Source organism: Eptesicus fuscus, chromosome 11, assembly GCF_027574615.1.
Source record: "Eptesicus fuscus isolate TK198812 chromosome 11, DD_ASM_mEF_20220401, whole genome shotgun sequence".
NCBI classification, from domain to species: Eukaryota; Metazoa; Chordata; class Mammalia; order Chiroptera; family Vespertilionidae; genus Eptesicus; species Eptesicus fuscus.
Window position 1 is genome coordinate 46,534,433 of NC_072483.1, and position 17,008 is coordinate 46,551,440.

Sequence of the window (17,008 nt, forward strand, 5' to 3'; positions counted from 1 at the left end):
TAATGAACTGCCTAACTGACCAATAAGTCCAGAAACATGTGTTCACTAACCTTATGTACTGAGTAATCCTTGCCTTTGATAGACAAGGAAAGTCCTGATAAGTCATAAAGGGTTGAGAATCTATATTCAGTCTCCCCATTTTCCTTTTCCCAAATCTTCTGTTATACTCACCACATCCTTTCTCATCACTGTTGTCTAAACAGTCATCTAGGTGGTTGCAAACTTTTATCATCTCGATGCAATTCCCATTATCACACTTGAACTGATGAGGGGGGCATGTGGTTTCAGGGACATGGCACAAGTGCTCCAGCTCGTCAGAACCATCTCTGCAGTCATTAGTCCCATCACAGACGAAGGGTTTATAAATGCAGAACCCATTCTGACAGGTAAACTGATTCTGATTGCAGGTGGGGTATAAGCAGTTCCTCTCATCACTGTAGTCACCACAATCATTGTGCCGGTCACACCTGTTATGAGACCCAGTATAACTCTTGCAGAGGTTGACAAGTCTCAACTATTTCTTCTACCTGAATACCAGGTCAACTATTTCAATAAAAACATCCCCAAATGTCATTAGTCTTCCTCTACCAGAATCTTCATCACCCACCAATCTCCAGCAATGGAGGAATATAATAGTTAGCACTCCACACAACTTCCCCAGATGCTGGTTGCTACCACTGGAAATGTGGGCCTAGCGTTATTTTTAAAATTGCACTCATTTTTCCCCAGTTGATAAATTCATTAAATACAACTTTTATAATTTTGGTGTTCAAAATATCTATTCATCAGACGAGATAGCTTATGGGCATAAGAAATATCTTGGATGCCATATGCTAAAAGTGCTGACACTCAAGTAGGTACTCATAGGATGAGTGCTATCCTTTATAATAAAAGCCTAATATGCAAATCAACCGAACAGCAGAACAATGGCCAGAATGACCAGTTGCAATGACGTGCACTGACCACCAGGGGGAAGACATTCAACACAAGAGCTACCTCCAGCCTGCAGGTCCCAGCCAACCAACGTGGGTGCTAGCAGGGGCCCCCCAATGACCACACCACTCGCCCCACAGATCAGCCCTGATCGCCGGCCAGGCCTAGGGACCCTACCCATGCATGAATGTCATTATAAATGATGAAATTATTAGATATGTCCTCTAAGAACACATATCTTCCAATTGAAGTAATGTTTGCATAAGCAGTCATGTTACTTCCATCTTTCATTGTAATACCCCTGCCACCTACCATGGTAATGACTATGGGAAAGAAGAAAAACTAGTAGGTTAGCATGGACTACTGTCAAAGGAAAAAAGCATTTCATAGTTCTAGAAGTTATTTTGGGACCCAACATTCCTAGGCATCATGAAGACAATGAAATTGCCTACAACTCTGTGAGCCAGACTATTCTTTCTCCTCTACATTGTTCCAAGATCCCATGAAAATCATAATTACTGAAGGGGTTCCTGCTAACAGTAACAAAACTCATCATAAGTATAAAAGCATCTTGAATAAGGATAGGCAAAACTAATGTTTGACAATTCATAAAAGAACATACTATGGAGGGCATAAGAGTTGGAATCAGCATTATGGGACATTAAAGTATCAAAGCTGAATGCGGTCAATTTTACAATGGATGTATGGACAGATCTTCTAACCAGCACTCCCATCCACAAACCTAGGGCACTGCCAATGTGATTTATACCAAAATGTGAACATGTAACTGTAAAGAAAGCTGCAATCAATGCAAGCTAGCTCAACCCCATTTGGTCTCCTGGGAGCTATTTAACTCATTTCCAACTGATTTAAGATACCAATGCTTTCTTCCTCTTACTTAGATGCAATTCAAGAGGAAAAAGTAAGCTGCTTAGGCAAGCAAATCATCAGGTTTTTAGACACAATTGCATGTCAGTATTCCAGCGAGCTACTCACAACTCAGTCTTATCTAAGTTCTTCAGCAACACTGGTAATGAGTCAAGAGAAAAAGTCAATAGGAAATATGACCACTGTGCCAAATGGGCAGGTAGACATTCTGACAAGCAAGCAAAAACGTGCACATTCACAGTGTGCTTAGTAGAGGCTACTGGCACTCGAGGCAAACAAATTTAGAGCTATTTTAGACCCTTATAGCTCAAGTTTCCAGACAAATAGAACCTCTTCTCTTCTACCATAGCCCTTGTCAAAAGCAACTCAGAAGGCTCAGGGGAGGAAAAAAAAAAAAGAGGGAGAGAAAGAGGAAGGAAGAAAAGATGAATGAAATCAGTAGTCTGGTAGGGCAGGTAAGTCAGATGCTAGTTCATTGTAATAATGAAGGTAGAGCTCAGAAAACCCAGAAAGGAAGTGAAGGAACCTAGAATAATTTAAGAACTGATATAATTCTATTCCCTACATCCTCTGCCTAGGTTTTCAGAGTATATTCAAGACTGATGGTATTGCCGAAACCGGTTTGGCTCAGTGGATAGAGCGTCGGCCTGCAGACTCAAGGGTCCCAGGTTCAATTCCGGTCAAGGGCATGTACCTTGGTTGCAGGCACATCCCCAGTAGGGGGTGTGCAAGAGGCAGCTGATCGATGTTTCTCTCTCATCAATGTTTCTAACTCTCTATCCCTCGCTCTTCCTCTCTGTAAAAAATCAATAAAATATATTTTTTAAAAAAAAGACTGATGGTATTAAATATTAATTAGATTCAGAAGAACCAAATATCAGTACAACAAAAATCTTGAGCAAATAGGGAGAAACTATAAAGATTATTCACTTCCTTGCACGAAGACAGCGTCTGAAGATCACATCCATATAAGTTAAATATACACAAAGCAGATTGAAATGCAAGTTCACTAAAGAAAGGAGACAGCTCTGCCTCCTGAACATTTTCAGGTTGTCAATATTCAAACTGCCACCTCTCTGCAACACCTGTATTGGCTTCACTGGGGGATGAGTCATCCCACAAGAGGACACGTTTTAGACAACTTTTATCTACCTCTTTAATCACTACTATTTTTAGTCATAATGTCAAGTCCCTGCTCCTTCCACATCCTTTCTCAGGCTTCCTCGGCACCACCATCGTGAGCGCACAGTTCTGTGCCCTGCTGTATACCAGGGCTGCTTGCGCCTAAGCAAACAGTCCCAGGAGCTCTGCTGCTCTGACCTTGGGCAGCTTCATATATCTTTCCCGTCTCCTTTCCTAGCAGGCTGTGAGCTGACAGATCTTGTTCTCTCAATATAGATGTGCAATATCTCTTCTTAGCTCCAGTTCCATGTGTCTGAATGCCAAATACATATTTTCACCTCAGGAAATCCTAATACATCAAACTCACCATCCATCTTGAGCAAAGTCTCTTCTGGACTCTGCTATTTTATTTTAATATTCTTACTATTCTCCTAGTCCATCAGGATTGAAACCTGTACATCATATTTCTTCTCTATTTCCCTCACTATCTAGAAAGTTGCTAAGTGAGGATAATGAGATCTTAGGGCACTAAAAAAAAAAAAAATAGAAACTTTTTGAATGGCTCATTTTGGAGAAAATAATGAGAAATCAAACACCATCCTATCTAATAAAAGAGTGATATGCAAATTGACCATCACTCCAACACACAAAATGGCTGCCCCCATGTGGTTAAAGATGGCTGCCAAAAGATGGCCAGCAGGGGAGGGCAGATGTGGGCAGTTAGGGGTGACCAGGCCTACAGGGGAGGGCAATTGGGGGGGACCAGGCCTGCAGGGGAGGGCAGTTGGAGGGACCAGGCCCACAGGAAAGGGCAGCTAGGGATGACTGGGCCAGCAGGGGAGGGCAGTTGGGGGCGACCAGGCTGGCAGGGGAGGGCAGTTAGGGGTGACCAGGCCAGCCAGGGAGCAGTTAGGTGTCAATCAGGCTGGCAGGGGAGTGGTTAGGGGGTGATCAGGCTGGCAGGCAGAAGCGGTTAAGGGCAATCAGGCAGAGGCAGGCGAGCGGTTGGGAACCAGCAGTCCTGGATTGTGAGATGGATCCCAGATTGGAGAGGGTGCAGGCTGGGCTGAGAGACCCCCCACCCCATGCACAAATTTTGTGCACTGGGCCTCTAGTAATATTATAGGAGAGGTTCCTCCAAACTGGCAGGCTGTGAGCTGAGTCCATTTGATTGACATAGTGTTATAAGTTTAAAACTTGTTTCCAACATTGAAAATTCTAAATATTTCATATGAAATATCCAGATTTCCAACTTCTCTTGAAAAAAAGGAAAAAATAAAGAAAGAGCATAGAAGGTTTGGCTCTCCTGCCGCTCCTGCACAATGCTGAAAGCCGGAGCATGTGCTCTAGTTCACCTCACCTGTCTCTTCCTGTCTGAGCCCAAGGGCCAAGCTCCATTTATCATCCCACTTGCAAATGTCATTTTTCTCATGAAAAAGAAGAAAGTGAAGCATTTCTTACCCCCATGCCTCTATTCCAAATGGAAAACCAAGAGGGTCACCTGCTTTAAGGAAAAAGTTTTCTTATATCAAGCCCACTTCATTCATCTCCCAGGCCCCTGTGCAAGGTCACATCATGTCTTTCATGAGCCCTAAGCACATGCATTTTCATGAGCCCTTTCCTTCATAAAATACTTAGTTATATTTAATAACAACATTGGTATAAAGGCAGATATGTATATAAATGTTATATATTTAAGTACTTTCCTTGGCTTAAAATGTCCCTGTTTTTCCTTCTGATTTTATAAGAAATCTAAACATTTTCATAGACCACTGAAAGTACCACAGGCCCTAGGTACTGAAGCCACCATGCCTAATGGATAAGTCAGCTCTATTCCCATGGATGTCTTAAGTTTCCGGGGAAATTTTAATCCCCAATTCACCTGTAGGAGTCCGGGATACATCGTCCATCATTACAAACGAAATAGTTTCCAGAGCAAGACCCCCGGGTGCAGTTCTGCCTCTCATCAAAGCCATCAGTACAGTCTTCGTCGCCATCACACACCCAATCCTTGGGAATGCACCTACTGGCTGGAAGCTCGGTGTTTATACATAAAAACTCAGAGTCTGTGCATCTGTAACGGTCTGAAACAAAGCACACACAGATCAGAAACTACCTGAGAGCTCATTCTAGCAGCCAAATCCCCTCTAAGCCATTATTTCTCTTATTTTATGGCACTTAATAGTCTACGGGATGAAAGGAAATTAGGAGAAAAAAAGGCCAATAAATCACATTGCTATGGTAATAACAGATCACAATAAAAATACCTCCAAAATTCCATTTTAATTGCTTTGGACTATGGATTTTTTTTTTTTTCAGAAGAAGTAAACATAATAAAATTCTCAGTTTTCCATAAAATTAAGATCATATTTTTCCCTTAGGGCTACAGAAAAAGACTTCCATTTTGTTAATTGGATACCAAAACAATGCCTTACATTTGGTAACATTTTCCCGTTACAAAGCATAACCCACAAACAAAATATGAGATAGGTATTTTTATATGAATTTTACAGATGATAAATTTGAAACTCAAAATGGCTAACTAGATGGCTCAAAACCATAGAACTTTCCAAAGAGCTAGCTAGTGCTTCAAGCCTAGGTCTTTTTTTCTCCAAATGTAGTGCTTTTTAAACTACATTATAGCTACCATTTGAAGTAGAATTAGAGTATATAGGAGGAACAAGAGTATCAGAAACCATGATCCTGTCAGGAAAGAGGTTAGGAAAGGCTGCTATAGCATTAATGCCTCCATATAAAAGAGCAGCTGTTTTACTTAGTCTTATTGTGGGTGAATGGGAGACAAAAGTAAGGGTGTCTTGGTGAAGGGAGTTGGGAGAAAAGCACATGTTGTAATCCATGTTTGTGCAGCTCCAATTACCCATTTCAGTGAATGGAGTGTTTGTGGAGCTATGGACCACCAGTCACTGACATGAAGTTATGATCAAATGTAAACATCAGAGAGAACCCAAGATGGTGGCGTAGGTAAACACCTAAACTGCTGCCTTACACAACAATTTCAAAACTACAACTAAAAGACAAAACGTCTATCACCCAGAACCATGGGAAAGCTGGCTGAGTGGAAGTTCTACAACTAGAAGGAAAGAGAAAAGAGCATTCAGTGCACAAGCACTGAAAAGCTGAGGAACGGAGGTATGCACGATCCAGGCTGGTGGTGGGCATTGCTTTCTTCAACCAGAAGGGAGACAAGCTCCCGATTTCTCTGAAATCCAGTTTCTGGGGAGATGCGTGGGACCCAAACTCCTAGGGGGAGAAGCTGGACTGTCTGCCATCGGGTCGGAAAGTGAGGGTGGCTTGCTTGCAAAGCTGCGTGCAGGAATAATTGCTTGCTGCGCTGGGGCGCGAGACATGGGGACATGGTCGGAGGCGCAGGGACGGCAGCCATCGCTGTTGGCCATGCCCTAGCCTGGTGACGCCCTGAGACCCCACCCCGCACAATCTACAAACCCACCCAAGCTCCAAGTGGCAGCTTTTGCATATGAATGGCCTTCCCTATCACAGCTTAACCTAGCAAACTTGCAACCCAGTTCAGACAGCTACAAAACCTCCAAATCCCAAGGTAAAGAAGAGAAAACTGTAGTTCTCGCTGTAGCTCCTGCAGGGTGGCCTCAGACAGTAGCTGACCTCCACCCCATTGGAGATCCAGAAGCCAGTGTACCTAGTGGTCAGTGTGAGACACCAGATTTCAACTCCTCACATCCATAAGTTACACATTCAAGAGGCAGACTCAGTGAGCACCAAAGCCCCACTGAAACAAGTCCTGCACCATAAGCGTGTCTCCAGCACAGCAGTTCTTCCATTATAAACACAGCGGGTCCCCACAGCCAATTGGCCTGGAGGTCAATTCATCCCAGTGTACCAACAGCAATCAAGGCTTAACTACACCAAGACTTTGCACTCAGCCCACAAAGGGGTGTACCAAGAGCGTCCACCTCAGGTGATTGGGGAGGATGAGCTACTGGCCCTATAGGTCAGCTACCACACAAAGACACTCCATCAACACAGGGAAGCAGCCAAAATGTGGAGACACAGAAACATGTCACAAATGAAAGAAATGGAGGAAAGCAAACTATGGGACGACATAGAGTTCAAAACCACATTTATAAGGTTACTCAAGAATCTTCTAAAAACCGCTGAGAAACTTGATGAGACCTTCAAGGACCTTAATGAAAATGCCAAAAAAAAAAAAAAGGAAAAGGACCAGTCATAAATTAAGCATACACTGACTGAAATAAAGAATATACAGAAACTCAACTGTAGATCAAACTACCCCAAGAATCAAACCAAAGATCTGAAATATGAGGAAACAAAAAACACCCAACCAGAAAAACAAAAAGAAAAAAGGATCCAAAAATATGAAGATGGTGTAAGGAGCCTCTAGGACAACATTAAGCATACCAACATCTGAATTTTTGGGATGCCAGAAGAAGAGAGAGAGCAAAATATTGAAAACCTATTAGAAGAAATAATGACAGAAAACTTTCCCTACCTCGTGAAAGAAATAGACTTACAAGTTCAGGAAGCACACAGAACCCCAAACAAGAGGAATCCAAAGAGGACCACACCAAGACACATCATAATTAAAATGCCAAGGGCAAAAGACAAAGAGAGAATCTTGAAAGCAGCAAGAGAAAAACAGTTAGTTACCTACAAGGGAGTACCCATACGACTGTCAGCTGATTTATCAACAGAAACCTTGCAGGCCAGAAGGGAGTGGCAAGAAATATTCAAAGTGATGAACAGCAAGAACCTACAACCAAGATTACTCTACCCAGCAAACCTATCATTCAGAATTGAAGGTCAGATAAAGAGCTTCACAGATAAGAAAAAGCTAAGGGAGTTCATCACCACCAAACCAGGATTACATGACATGCTGAAGGGTATTCTTTAAGAAGAGGAAGAAGAAGAAAAAGGTAAAGATAAAAATTATGAACAACAAAAAGACATCAAGTACATACCTACCAACAAGTAAATCTAAATATCAAGTGAATGAAAAATCTGAAGAACAGAATGTACTGGTGAATATAATAGAATCAGGGACATAGAAAGGGAGTGGACTGACAATTCTCAGGGGGAAGGAGGTCTGAGGGATGTGGGAAGAGATTGGACAAAAATCTTACACCTATGGATGAAGACAGTGGCGGTGGGTAAGGGCATGGGGTGGGGTGGGGAACCAGGTGGAGGGGAGCTTTGGGGGGGGTGGGAAAGAGGAACACCTGTAATAATCTGAACAATAAAGATTTATTTTTTAAAAAATGTAAACATCCAAGAGCCATTGTTTTATTGTTCTACCATGGAAAGATACTTTTCTAAGACACCTTAGCTAAGCGTTAGTAATGCTCTATTGGTAATGAAAAATGGTATTCAACAGTCTGTTCAATAGCCCTTCTCCAAATAGCAGCTCTAAGGCAGCTATTTTCAATTGGTGTGCCATGGCACACTGGTGTGCCGAAAGAATTTTAAAATACACCACACCTGACTATTTGTTCAGGGGCACTGGCCTCTTTTCCCTTAAATTGTCAAATTTCAAAATGGCAAGAGCCAATGCAACAACAGCCATCCAGTGTGAATGAATCAAAATTATGCCTACTTTTTTGTCAGGTCAGTTGAATTGTAGTAGTTTAGGTATGCTATGAGATGAAAGGTTGAAAATCACTGCTCTAAGGAAATAGATGAAACTGAAGGCTTCATTAATTGCTACACTGTAAAGGCTGCTATTGATTTTAAGTGTGGCCAACAGAATTCTCTTAATCTGTTCTGGAAATGTAGGACATTATTGCCCTCAGCTAAATGGGAGAGTAAGAAAATAAAATTTAAAATTATTTTTCATCTTTATAAAAGCACTTAAGTACATGATATCAAAGAATTCCACAGTGGAAAAATAAAGGTAATGTTCTATCAGTGTGTACTCAGCTAAAGAGGAATCTGTCTGATAATCCTATTATCTGAGGACAGAAAAATCAATCTGGTGAGTTTCCCTGGAATGTGACTTTTCAGAACTCATTGGTTGCACTTACCACAGTGGTGTCTTTCATCTTCATCGCTCATGTCCCCACAGTCATTATCACTATCACAGATCCAATCTTTTTGTATGCACTTCCCATTGTCACACTTGAACTCATCACTCGAGCATGTTGATTCAGCGTACTCTAAAGACAAAAATAAAAAGCACCCTTGGTGAAAAGAACAATTTTTAATCCAGTAACCATGAAAGAAGGCTGCTATAGCATGGGTCTAGAACACTGATTCAAATTCTTTAATCATATACCCACATGTGCCTACTCAACTAACCAAGTTATCATAGACTCATAAACCATGGGAAGAAAATTTAATTTTATTTAATATAGCACAAAGATAATGGTAAGAAGAAATAGGACTTTTTATAAGCTGGTAAAAAGGAGTGTAAATTAAAACAGCCTTTTGAAGAGACATCTCCTTTGACACAGCAATACCACATCTAGAAAGCTAGCCCATAAGAATTTTCCCACATTCGCACAGAGGTTTCTAAAAGGATGTCGAAGAGGTTCAGAGCAGGCCTCTCTAAGATGTGCTTCTTTGGCATGTGGGTTATGTTGAGCTGAAGGCAATTGAGACCCTAGGGACTCAAGAAAAAAACTTTTACTTCTCCCTTAAACAACTTAAATTGGGGGCCTTGGCCATAATAAGTTATCACCAGAAATAACATTTTATGACCTATCCATAGGGCAGAGCAAACTTCTGATTACTGCATAAATGATCTTATCATTCTGTGAATGACTTTCCTCCCCTCTGAAGCTCCAAGAAACTTTCCCTCTCATCCTTAGCTCAGAATATCATATATACCTCATTTTCACTTTCTGTCTCTGAACCTCTCATATTTGTGGGTATCTGACTCTCTCAAGTATATAGGGTTCCCATACATGGGTATGCAATTAAATCTGATTATTTTCTGTTAATAATCTGTGCCATGTAAATTTACTAGACCAGCCAAAAGAACCTATAAAGGTAGAGAAAATTTTCTTTCTCTCCCACAATATTCATTCTAGCATTATTTTTCAAAGTGAAACCAATGAAAACTACCTAAATGCCCATCAGCTAGGAAAGAGATAAAAGACACATGGAACATCCATACTTGAGAGTAATATTCAACAGTGCAAAGAAATGAGGTAAATCTATATGTGCTAACATGCTGACAAGATGTTGTTAAGCTCAAAAAAAAAAAATAAAGTAGGGCAAATTGCAGAAAAATGTATATAGTAAGATCCCATTTGTGTTTATAAAACTACCTATCAGGATGTGTAGGTAAATGTAAGATGACACCCACCCTTAATAGTGATTATCTCTGGAGAGGAAGAGTACTGAAGAAGGGTGAAGAAATGTGAATTTTACTTTTTTATATACATCTTATTATTTCTTCAAAATAACACCACTGCATGATATGAGAATGTATTCATTTAAATGTCAGGCAGTTGGTACAAATTGCTATTACTATGACTTTGGTTTCCATAAATATGGAACTCATTATTTTATTTATGGATCCTCAAAACACTATGTGCCGTTTGTTTCCTACAAAACTTTCAGTGTTGGGAGAAAGAACTTGGCAAAGAATTTCAAGTAATCACTCTCCAACTATTTGCCACAGAATTTAAACCTGAGAGAAAATATAGGAATAGAAAATCCTCTTAATTCAGCTACAAAACTATGTGAATGGTCCTAAGAAAATATTCACAAAATAAAAAGTTTTATATATAATGGTATTTATGGCTGTGATAGTTTTTAAAACATATTTTTAGTGATTTCAGAAAGAAAAGGAGAGAAACACCAATGATGAGAGAGAATCATTGATCAGCTACCTCCTGCACACCTCCCACTGGGGATGAAGCCGCCCACAACTTGGGCATGTGCCCTTGACAGGAATCAAACCTGGGACCCTTCAGTCTACAGCCCTATATTCTATCACTCAGCCAAACTGGGTACAGCTTGCAGTGATATTTATAATAGAAGCAAAATGTAAGCAATCTAAATGCTTAAAATAGAGGCGATTAACTCAGTGGTAATCAGTGGAATATTATAGGGGCATTAAAAAAAAAACATAACAAGGGTCATAAACTTTCTCTTAACCAGCTAGTAAATACTTTAGGCTTATAGGCCGTATGTTCTGTGTCTCACCCACTTGACACTCCATTGTAGCACAAAAGAAGTCATAGATAATATGTGACCACATTCTAATAAAACTTCTATAAAGATAGGAGGTTGGCCTGTGTGCATAGTTTTCTGACTGCTATATAACAATATGATTTGACAGATTTAAAAGAATCAAAGTAAAATATTGAATCTTTATATTTTTACAATTATGTTTAAAAATGTGCATAAATATAGGTTGAAATTTGCAAAAGTAAACAGCAGCCTCCAAGCAGTAAACAAGCACAAACACCTCTAGGAAAACCAAAGGGTCCCTGGAATTTCTTGGAAAGCTCAGATGGCTACGAGACCTTACCATAAGGTGGTACATGGCAGAAGAAGAAGAGAATATGTGACCCTAATATGCCCCTTGCCCATGTATGTGAGGATTCCAATCACTTTTGTAACCTCCCACAGTCATATGGGTCAGAACGCAGCCAAATACCAAAATTCCAATTCAGAGTCAATTAAAATTAATAAGCTCTCCAAGCCAGGTACCATATTAGGTGCATCACCAACATGATCTCATTTCATCAGCGTCCATCAGCAGCCTCCATATCCTGATTAGCAGCCCACACCATGCACTGCACTAACACATTTTTAATGAAAGTCTGCTGAGTGGTTGCAGCATCTCAGCTGAGAGCAGGGGCAGGACATGGAAACATCCAGCAGCCACAACAGTCACTTCTGTTTAAAGTACTTGGAAGAGTTTCGCTAGCTGCACCATAATGCTTTTCGTGCTTGCCTACTTTCTTACCACAAGTGGCAGGTTCATCAGAGCCATCAAGACAATCTCTTTCTTGATCACAATACCAATAGTAAGGAATACAGGGTCCAGATGTGCAGTGGAACTCACTGCTGCTACACGTGCGACTGGCTGTAGGAGAAGAGAAAGAAGATAAAACCCATAAGCAAAAACCAGCTTTCTCCCATCAATCTTAATATGTCTCAACTGAATAAAGAGTTGCCAAGAAAGGAGACCGAAGCCTAGGAAATGGGATTTTGTATATGCACTTTCCATGAGGATGGAGGGTAGGGAGGAGAGAAGGCAAACATACAGCCCATTTTTCTGGAATATTTTTCCTGGATTCCATAAATCCCCAAATAATTATATTTATTAGAAATACCAAATAACTGTCCCTTTGATACATGAAATCACAAATTATGTACAAGAAGACTTGTTTCTGTTTTCTGTGGTAATATAAAGTTAAATTCTATTGAAATAATAATTAAAAGCAAAAACAGCAATATGACCATACCTGAGCTCACCCATACACAACCTTTAGCCATGTTAGACCATCATTCTAGAGTTAGCAACGTTCTGCTCTTATTCATCTTAGTATATGGGGCCTTTATCTGAGTAAAATGATTCTGCCTATGTTTGAATGTTGGTTCTTTTCTCAACTAACCTTGGGTAGCTCTAGTCAAATGTATTTTCTAGATTGTTATGTGGGTATAAACCAGAATCAAGTCTTATCATTCTTCTGATCTACAAGGCTTCCTTGCTTTGGCCCATCATATCTTATAATTTGCCTGGGGGGAAAAATACTGATAAGGAAGCAGGGGTCCCCAAAAGGTCAGCATTAGCTCTGATCTGCATGTCCCTATTTGATGGCTGCATCCTGAATTCCACTGCTTCTTGCTGCTTTTACTACAACTGACTCCTGCTCTTGAACTGTAGTCTGGTCTGATGATAATTACTGAATTCTTAACTCATGTATCTATTTACATTAATAGTCTCAAAGTTATCAAGCTTAAGAAAGGGCTTTTAATTTGAGCTACTAATTAAAATTAGAAAAATTCTTTCAGTTACTAATGGTCATTATAATTATATTAAGCATAAATGTAAGGGCTTAATGTGCAAATTCTGCCTGGAGTTCCTACAGACAAAAGGCTTTAAACTCTAGGAGAAATGGCTTTGCATTTGTGGAAGGTTACGTATAAAGAGCAGGTCTCTGGAGGAAATAATTTGGAGTTAGGCCTTCAGCCAGGGAACAGAGAGAAGGGGCTTCTTAAGCCCCTCCAGTCACATCCTGAGGTAATCGCCTACTTCATCTACTTACAATGTCAATTAGAGATGACAAATTGAAATGAGCCCAAGCGCCCAGGCCATGTATCTTTGTATTAGCTCAAGACATGCATCCCCAAAACCACAGAGAGAGAAGCAGGCTTATATTACCGCAAAAAGTGGGGTTTTCGTCACTCATATCTCCACAGTCATTGTCTCCGTCACATAAGTAATGATGAGGAATACAAATATTTGTAGTGTGACACTTTGTGAATCCAGACTGGCAAGTACGATCGGCTTGAAAAGACAACCAGATACACATTTGGAACATACCCACCACACGTGTCCCATAAAGAATGTCCATGTTAATGGATCTATTGCAGTATTCAAACACCAGAAGGGAGGCTTTTTCAAAGCTATTCCACAGGCATGATCTGTGATACTTATGTGACACCACATATTCTAGTGTAAAAAGATATAGTCCCAGCTTGTACTGCAAGACGGAGAGGAGAGGCTTGCTTTGTAATCATTTTCATTATTTAACAGCACCACCAGGAGTCCCAACGCTTGGTTAAAGAAATTATGGCATATCCACACAATGGAGTAATATATGGTTATGAAAAGCTATATATTGATAAGAAATGATGGTTTGATCTCCAGAATAGATTGTTCTTAATTCTTTGTGGGGTTCTTTTTTTTTTTTTTTTTTTTAAGAAAGCCCTTGTTTTCATATAAAAATTTCATCCCCCATGATCCAAGATTTCAGATCCCAAAGCACAATAAGTACTCAAGGTGAACTTACGGCAATTTTTCTCATCTGAAGTATCATTATCATGGCAGTTGTTTATACCATTGCAGACAAACTGAAGAGGTATGCACCTTTTATTGTTGCAAGTAAATTCTGTGGTGGCATTACACGCATTGAAGAGGCACCCTTCCTCATCACTGTTGTCACCACAGTCATTGTAGTGATCACAGCGATAATGATATGGGACACATTTCCCATTGTCACAAGTGAAGGCTGTCGAATGGCAGGTGTGAAAAGCTAAGAGGAGGGGAGAAAACATTGAGGAAACCTCTTGATTAAAGCATCATCCTAATTTCTCCACAGATACAATCAAATAGAACAGACACTTAGAGTTTATCTTCCAAGGCAAAAACAGCTGCAAAATGGACTGCATGCAAAGTGAGATAACACTTTTAATTAGTTTGATTAAGCAAAATACGATGTATGGTTTTAACAAATGAAGTATTTTAAGCAAATGTCAAAGTCACTACATTTCTCTATCATCTCAATTTAAAAGTTATTTCAATCACAGAAAATCATGTAAGTACAGTTTCTTTGAGGAAAATAAAACTCTTAGCTCCTACAATGTACTAGAAAAAGGTAACTAACCTCAAAATTTCCTAAGAAAGTCTTCTATGTATTACCCCACTCAGATGGAAGATGAATATTGGCAGTGACTTCAATATAATTATTGAATTAATCATCCTTCTGCTATTTAAATTAATAAAATGATAACAATCACCTATTGGAGCCCTTAGTTCCATGCTAAGTCATACTTAACATGCATCAAGCCTCATGTGTTTTTTCATATTGTTTCTCTTAAATCTCACATGAATCCTAGTAATAGCTCCATTTTACAGATGAGATATCTGAGGCTCAGAGAGGTTAAGCAATTTTCCCAAGGCTACTGAGATTGTGTAAATGGCATAACCAGGATTTTAATTCAGCACCTTTGCTTTTAATCACTACAGAGGGTCTTCCTAATGAAGCTAATCATGGCACTTATATCAGCTTATATGTGATTTAGCAGAAATGCAGTCTGGATTCTCAGAGTAAATGCTTTTCAGTTCTAACAGGATGCCCAAGACACAAATTGCAAACCTATTCACACACAGCAGAATTCTGTAACAAACACTTGACATAAAGACAAGGCAAGCTCCTAACAAAAGCTCCAATGGCCCAACTCACCACACACGCTTTCCAGCTCATCACTGCCGTCACCACAATCATTGCTGTTGTCACATCTCCACTGCTCCGTGATGCAGCGCCCATTGAGGCAGGTGAAATTGGAACCAACACACCGTACACCATTGTCCACAATGCAGTGCTTATTATTGTTGGCCAGATACCAGTGGCCCTCCTGTGGACACTGGCACTCGGCACCATTAGGACCTGAAGAAAAGTAGGCCCAGAAAAAGCAAAAGATTTGTGTCACAAACATTCATAATTTCTCTTCCAGAAAAGCACTTAGCAATAGCTTCTATATTAAATGTGCTATAAAACAAGCCACGGAAACTGCTCCCATCAACCTTTCACTGATATTCTGAGTCATTTTTCTATCAAGAAGAACAACCACCAATTAATAAATGTGGCTATTTCACCCTAATCTTTATAAACTTCTCATCTATACTGAAACTATTGCAATGATTCTGCCTCCTCAGAAAATCTCAAAACATTGGTCTCCAAAGGCACATCTTCCTGTGAATGTGTTGTTCTCTGTAACACCCACTAGGAAGCTCATCATACATAGCATCAGTACCTCCTAAATGGAAGAATTAAATCCCAGACCCAACTTTATTTCTATCTCCATCACGCTTGAATCAAAAATGACTTCAAAAGAGGGCTCCATATCAAATAGAAAAAAAAAACTGTCAAAGTCTTCCTCTCAACATACAAAACCCCAAATCTATTTTTTTAATTACCCGAAATCAAGAATTTGAATTTCATTCTCCTTTTAGAGCTGAATATTCCTTCAGCTTTCCCTAAGTTGTCATCATTATTATTACTCTCCTCGAATCTATCTCCATGGACAATGCCTTACCAGGTACACAAACGTGGCTGCAGCCCCCGTTAAACTGGTCACAAGGATTGCTGCACTGCTGTGGGTGGTCCTTCACCACAACACGAACACTCATAAGCCGGAATGGAAAACTCGTGGTCATTGCAGTCTGGTCGGATCCATCATATTTGTTAGCTCGGTAAATTTTCCTTGTGGTCCAGTCAGTCCAGTACATATACTGGCCATTGATAGTCAAGCCAAAAGGACGCAAGATTGTGGTGACAATGACCTCACGCTCTGTGCCCTTTAGAGTGCTGCGTTCAATCTTGCGCCTAAAAAAAAGTTAAAAAAAAAAAAAATGCTGGAATCCAGAAAGAGTTAGTTCCTCAATTGGCAGTGCAATGCCTGGGCCTAACCATTGCTTTACACCTTTGACTTTCCAAGTGGAGCATATGCCACAGGAAATGTTTCTTCTAGTAATGGGAGGTCTTAATTTGCTTTATCAAACAATGGTCTGTATAAATAATTAATTTCCAAATATATTCTACAAGTAATCCTATAAAAAGGACCAGGCTGACATTAATAACAGGAGAATATTGTGAAATAATATATGTAAAGCATAGAACTCAGTGTTTAGCACTCAGTAGTCACTCAATAAAATGTTAATTACATTTTCCTTCCAACTGCCTAAATAAATTTTTTGATTTGTCATTTACTGAGTATCTTGACGTATTTACCAGGAATAATCCAAATTTAGACACAAAACATCGCTATTTTGTTTCAAATGAGAAAAATGAAGAAAAGATCAGGTTGTCGGGTATGCAGTGTCTCAGGGCCAAAAACATAAGAAAACAGTCAAGAGAAATGAACATTCCTGACATGCAGATACCAGCCGTAATAAACAAAATCATCTCATCTCTTCAGCTATTCCATTAGGATGATGGGAATGTAATTTCAAAGATACTTGGAGAAGTTACATATAAAATTAGAGTTGACAAACTTATCTAAGGAAAACATTATGAAAGAACCTATTTGAGAAGATAACTGAAGTCAAGACTAAAGCAAAACACTAAAGCCCAGAGAAAACTTCATA

The 17,008-nt window shown here is 39.8% G+C and overlaps 1 protein-coding gene across 1 annotated transcript in view; it reads right to left on the reverse strand.

The window, feature by feature from the left end:
• LRP2 (LDL receptor related protein 2) overlaps positions 1-17,008 on the reverse strand; it is a 174,581-nt gene that overhangs the window by 54,839 nt on the left and 102,734 nt on the right. The window contains exons 43-50 of the mRNA XM_054723511.1: positions 15,958-16,247; positions 15,105-15,308; positions 13,932-14,174; positions 13,301-13,426; positions 11,879-11,998; positions 8,979-9,110; positions 4,826-5,027; positions 172-467 (exon numbers count right to left, since the gene is read on the reverse strand). Of these exons, the coding sequence (XP_054579486.1) occupies positions 172-467; positions 4,826-5,027; positions 8,979-9,110; positions 11,879-11,998; positions 13,301-13,426; positions 13,932-14,174; positions 15,105-15,308; positions 15,958-16,247 (1,613 nt within the window). The remainder of the gene's footprint in view (positions 1-171; positions 468-4,825; positions 5,028-8,978; positions 9,111-11,878; positions 11,999-13,300; positions 13,427-13,931; positions 14,175-15,104; positions 15,309-15,957; positions 16,248-17,008) is intronic.